We start from the raw sequence: 6,516 nt of genomic DNA on the forward strand, positions 1-6,516 counted from the left end.
ACTTTCTGTAGCAGAGTCTGTTGAGAGTCAAAGCAAAATAAATGCATATCCCCCATATCCCTGACATGTGTGATAATTTCATAGCTACAAAATAATCAACCAGTAAATAGCATTGCTTACTCGACAGCTTCATGCAAAGTCATGCCTTCCAAAGATTCAGACAAAGGTTCCATGTAGATCTTTGACCTCTTGCCATATTGGTATTCTCTCTCCCAGACGAGATTGCTCTGGAAATGCATAGCGTTAATTAAATTTCATGAATTTCAAACCCTTCTGGAGGTAAAGCTCCCTAACAAATTTTCAAATTACCTTGTGATACATGAATATTGGTGAAACCATCTCAGATTTTGGAGAATAACAATTATGAATACCATGCCCAAAATTTCCACCGTGTTTGGCAGAAGGAGGTTGGCCAGTAACGTGGAGAATCCAGGGACGAGAGAGGAATATCCTACAAGTCTAAGTTTAAACTCAGAATAAGAGAAAACGCTGAGACGGCTTTCTTCACTAGAGCTGAGCCCATAATTCAATATTTCCTGTAAAACACAAATGCAACATAAGAACCCCCAAAATGACAACATATAAACTAGCTTTGTCAAACCAACTTGTCTCTCTCTTGGGTACAAACTGTTGTAAATGAGTGACCTTGTTCTGGTAGTGAAGCAACTCCAACATGACTCTCGTTGTGGAAGTCAAATCCAAGATAGAAAAAACCCTGGAAACGTTGGCTTCGTCTTCCCTTTGCGGGTCTACGCTCTTGCCGTCAGCGGTGACAATGCATGCACGAGCTTCATTGATCTAGAAAGAAAATGCTAGTCCTTATATAAGCCCTTGTACATTTTTTTCCCTAAATATCAACACGTGAAATCAGTCTATGAGAAAAGAAGAAGAAAAAGTGGAATATGCCTACCGCGGCCAATCGCAGTCCCTCCAGTACCGTGCCGCGAACATAATACAATCCTTGTGGATTCTGTTGGAAGAATCCTCGGTCTTCCAAAGTTAGAGTCTGACTGCAAATGTGTGGAATTAAGTGGTATCATATTCATATCAACAGTATGTGAAAGTCTACTGCAGTTAATGAGACGGGATTATTTGTATTACTGATATCAAAAGCTGACAAGCATGAAATGTATCTTCAAGATATTAAATCTTCCGTTCAGTAGTTTGTCTACTTCTCATATGAATTTTAACATGCGTTTTGGGTGACTGATGAGTTTTTTTAAATATGCTACCCTAAGACTGGCTGAGCCTACGGAACATGAGTTACAATACACAATGCACAAAATACTTACTCGCCCAGAAACACGAGGTCAGTAACCCTGTTTATCCCTGGGTTCAAGAAAGGGCAAATCATCTCCTGGTTCAAGCGTCCGCAATACACGATATGCCTGAGGAGGTGGATAATTAGTTAAGAAAAAAGCAAAGAAATAAAAAAAGAGGAAAAAGGGTGATGCCTTATTTTGTGAGCTATCCTTCCCTCTTTCCCTCGATCTTAATTTGACGCTCTTTTTTCTTCTTGGATTTCGCAAGGGGGGTTTCGGCCTATAAGATATTCAAATTGCACAACTGAAGAAAAAATGAAAATCATATGGACACTAACCTCTTTGATGACTTGGGGTTATACTTCCTAAAATATCTCGGTGGCTTGTTAATCGTCGAGAGCAACACTGGCATGTATCTGGCAAACATACTCTGCAATAAAGAATTATTGAAGAGACCACCCTGTACGTCCTTCACTTGATGAAATACTCTAATGAAAATCGCATTCACTCTAAGTAAAAAACTTTTACATTTTCTTAAATACATTCAACAGCATATGTGACGAGCCGTCATACCACCCACCAGCACAAACACAATGATGACGATGGTGATCCCTTTCCCGATCATCGTCTTGCAGCTGAAGTCACCATAGCCGACAGTGGAGACGGTCACGACTATGAAGTAAAGCCAAGTGGCGAAGGTCTCGTTGTGCGGGTTATCGAAATCAGTGGGATCGCCTAGACTCTCGAACTGTAATTTTAGTGTGGAAGCATGTAGTTGTTATGGCATAAAGGATATACACTATTGTTTTGCCATATAAAGGGATTAACATTTAACTATCCATACCTATGCATGTATATCTACACGTTTATTAATATAAAACAAATATTATTAGATCTGTCACAATAGGGTTGATATTCAGTTGTAAAACTCAGTATTTACATTCTTACTTACCAATTGTATAATGCCAGCCATCACAAACCAAGCTGCCAGGGCGTAAGAGAGGTACTTCTTCAATTGTGCCCTTCCTCCGACGGATATTTCGGGGACCCTCAGCAAGTAAAGTATCCTCATGAAGCGCAGACCTGTATTTTTATTGTATACAGTGTCTTACTTCACTGTCGTTTTAGCAACTCATTTGTTTTGGTGCTCATACGATTGTTATGCTCACAATAATGTCTATGCATCCGTATGTATACTCATGCACATATATGCCATATAGCCATACTATCAAAACAACTGGACTAAGGTAGCATTGGTAACCATTAGTTATTATTTAAATTATAAATCATTAAAAAAAATCTACATACCAGTGAATGATCTGCGGATAATGACGCCTAAGATAGCCGGTGGAATAGTACAGAAGTCGGCCACGGTGTAGCAGGACGTCAGAAAACGGGTCGCATTGTTTATTGTCACGATCTGGAAATATGATAGTAGTGAGCTTTTCTAAATTATGAATCTCCTGTTCTGTCCGTAAGCGCATCGACAATTTGTCGACAAGATGGTACTATGTTCCTATAAATCAGTGATAATATACATATCTAATTAAATGGGGGAACGTCAGGAACAAGCAGTCTCTACAACGTCTGTATAAGGAAATTACTCACCCGTATGATGAACGGGGATATGAAGCATAGATTCAGCGCCCAGTCCAGAGCCTGTGAAACATTCTCGTTCATGGGTAGACAGTTCTCGACAAGTTGGCTGCACAATGAAAAGGGTGAATTAGAACATATTTAATTTAGTAAGTATTTGTCATGAATTGTATCACTGTGATGATATTCTGCAATTATCTGAAATATTTACTCGTTTCAAAGTGTTATTCCAGATATGTAATGACATATCACGATTCTTCTGTTATCATTACTACAAAAACCTGAATCATTATTTTAGTTAAAACAATGGTGTTACTTTAATTTTCATTAATTCTGAAGTTATTATAATACTATTAACAAATCTAGTTAAGAAAAAATAATACGTGTATGGATAGCACTAAAGCAGTATGTCACACTTACTAAAAGTGATTCTCGAAAAAGAAGGCACAGACGGCAAGGATATTCAGGGATATTTCCAACACCAGCTGCGGAATGGAAAGGCTGTGTTGATACATCTTCATAGAGTGGCCAAAATATGTTTCTACATTACGTTGAACACAATCCAAACTTTTAAAATCTTTGTGGTAAAACTACTGTTTTATATATATATATATATATATATATATATATATATATATATATATATATATATATATATATATATATATTCCCCGCCCCCTCTCTCTTTCCCTCTCCTTTTTTTATACTTTATGGATTACAAATACTTTGTTTTGGTTACAATTTATAGACATATTATTGTCATAGCTTTTACCGACTAAACGATAACATATTTAATGATTCCTATCTTAGAGTGTGACCTTAGATAATGTACAAGGTATACAATTATATATTATATATTATTTACATAACCATGTCGGTTAACATTGCCTATCTGTGGGTGGATTTTGACCATACATGTACTTTGTACATGTCTCATTATAGAAAGATAAACAAAGTAGGCTTTTTGTGAATGAACCATGAAATATAATAAATAAAATTATATTTCCGTTTCAATTGTGCGCTTTCAGGTGTTGTTTACATTGATCAAGGCTACCAATATCATCCGATTTATACGTCTCATTGAACAGGTAGGCATCACTGACAACTAAACCCACCGACACAGTTCTTTACTAGCAAACATGCAGATGGGTGCCTTACACCCGACACCCTACACCACGACACCCATCACATTTCCCCAACGCCCTACACCCGACAGGTTCTTTACTACAGGCCTAAGGGCCCGTAGTAAAGAACCTAAAGAACCTAAGCCATGGTCACACTAGTAACTTGTATCAGGGGATCCCCATGTGCATGGAGAAAACGTCCCCAACTAGCAGGTGGGTGATCCGGGGTGAGGTCTCCTGGCTAGCAGGGAAAACCAATACATGCTGTGTTGGTGTTAGCTCCTCGCTAGAGGGAGAGAGATCTTATCAAACCAAAAACTATAATGTTTATTCTATAATTTATCCTTTTTTAAATATTACATATAACAACCAGTACATGAATAAAACCTCTTTATAATAAATATCAAGTTATTCAAATAATTATCCACAATATTTTATTAGAATTAATAGATTATTGAAGGGTTCCTCGCCTGACCATCGTCAATCAAACGTAAACATAAACATTTTTATCTTTTCTTACTAGCCACTTTCTCATCCAGTCTTTTTGGTTTCTTCTTCTCTTGTTTTATAGCAGCAAGGGCTAATGCACACTGTGTAAGCGCCGTAATAACTGAATTAATGAGCCTCTTTTCGCATCTTAATCTGTAAGACTTCCATGCGTTTGTTTTACTATTATCAGCGTCGCCCGCGTCGCCGCTGTACGGGGACGATGGTTCTTTCTTGAGGACAAGTGTGAACAGACCCCGTCTAGCGGGAATAGCTGGTGTTCCCGTGTAGGGGCAGATCCTCTTCTACAAGTTACTAGTGTGACCGTAGCTTTAATAAGGCAGCTATCCTGGAGGCAGCTTTTGTAGTTGTTAGCATCTGCCTTTATTCTCTTGCCATAAACAGAGCGGGATTAGTTCGCTCTGTCAATCCTCTATGTTTAGAATTATCTGTATGTTTCATTATATTTCTTCCTGTGCTTCTGACACGAGAACCCGAACACGGTGGAGAGAGATAAGAGCAAGCAGTCACTGAAATTTGACGATGAGAAGAGTCGCCGCTGCCCCTCGTACTAACCCAGTATCTCTGCTCAATAATCATAAGTTAAGTCATTATCTCATTATTAGTAATTCATGACAGAAATAGTTCGACCTTCAAGTCTGAGAGGACCGACCTCCTCAAGGATTCCAGTGTAGTTAGTGATTACTAGTGCCTTTAGTGACTTATTTCATTAAATTTACTAAGTGCATTGTCTGTGATTTGTCATTATGTAGCGTTATTGATATAAACTGTACAGCTCAGGTATTATTAGCTTTGAGAGGCTCTTACTATCTCCCTTTGCGTACGTTATATAATCCGTATGCCTCCTTTGTAAGAATAATGTTATATATAAGATCTTGATTTATATATATTATTAATGGTTCCTAGCTACCGTGTTTCTTCTGAAACAGACCTTTTATATATCATGTGTGGGAATTTAATATAAAATTATCCTGCTCGCCACATATATCGTACGAATTGCCACGCCCATCACACAAATTAGATGTCAGATTATAGTCGTTGTATATAAATACATTTTACACAAACTGGTTGTAGTAGGGACACATCTTATACCCATCACAGCATATAAATATATAGATTATATATAAACAATATATAGTACATATATCCTATAGTAATAATGATATATATATATATATATTATATATAGATATTATATTTATATATAGTATAAATATATATAGTATATATATAGATGTATATACAAATATACTAATTATATATATATATATACATAAATATTATATATATATATATATAATTAATAAAATACTTATATAATAATTATTATATATATATACTATATATACATACTTAGTATATAATATATATATTATACTATATATCATATATATATTATATATATATATATATATACATACAGTATAAATATATATAAAAATGCAGGTTATATAATATTATATATATATAATATATATATTATATATATATAAATCAATATAGCTAAATATTATATATTTATATATATATATAATATGCTATGTCCATAATATATAATATATATATATAATACATATAATAATTTACTTTAATAGTATTTAATATATAATAGGTATATCATATAAAATATATAATACGATAATATTATGATATATATATTATATATATATATATAAAACTGTACATGATATAATAGTTTCAAATATATATATCTATAAATATATTTATATAATAATATATTATATAAATAAATATAAATAAATATATGCTATATGATATAGTAGTATAATATATATAATAATTATGCTTGTATATAATATATCTATAAGAATATAAATCTATATATTAGTATATATGTATATATATATATATATATATATATATATATAAAGTATATATATAATATATATAAATATGTTATATATATTAATATATATTAATATATATATGTATATATATATCTATAAATTATATATATGTCTACATAAATATTTAATATATTATATATGTATATATTAATATAGAAG

At 33.7% G+C, this 6,516-nt stretch overlaps 1 protein-coding gene across 1 annotated transcript in view; it reads right to left on the reverse strand.

The window, feature by feature from the left end:
• The window catches only part of LOC122242435 (calcium-activated potassium channel slo-1), a gene marked incomplete at its 5' end in the record, with an annotated part of 5,387 nt that extends 2,044 nt beyond the window's left edge, over window positions 1–3,343 (reverse strand). Inside the window, 12 exon segments of the mRNA XM_086542114.1 lie at window positions 1–17; window positions 121–227; window positions 372–536; window positions 646–798; window positions 911–1,010; window positions 1,293–1,388; window positions 1,601–1,692; window positions 1,843–2,010; window positions 2,215–2,345; window positions 2,571–2,682; window positions 2,871–2,967; window positions 3,279–3,343. The exon segment at window positions 1–17 is cut by the window's left edge and continues 135 nt beyond it. Of these exon segments, the coding sequence (XP_086398240.1) occupies window positions 1–17; window positions 121–227; window positions 372–536; window positions 646–798; window positions 911–1,010; window positions 1,293–1,388; window positions 1,601–1,692; window positions 1,843–2,010; window positions 2,215–2,345; window positions 2,571–2,682; window positions 2,871–2,967; window positions 3,279–3,343 (1,303 nt within the window).
• Window positions 3,344–6,516: the final 3,173 nt, after the last annotated feature.

Source organism: Penaeus japonicus, unplaced genomic scaffold (genome assembly GCF_977035675.1).
Source record: "Penaeus japonicus unplaced genomic scaffold, GWHDUDI00000001_assembly GWHDUDI00000001, whole genome shotgun sequence".
In the NCBI taxonomy this organism is placed as follows: Eukaryota; Metazoa; Arthropoda; class Malacostraca; order Decapoda; family Penaeidae; genus Penaeus; species Penaeus japonicus.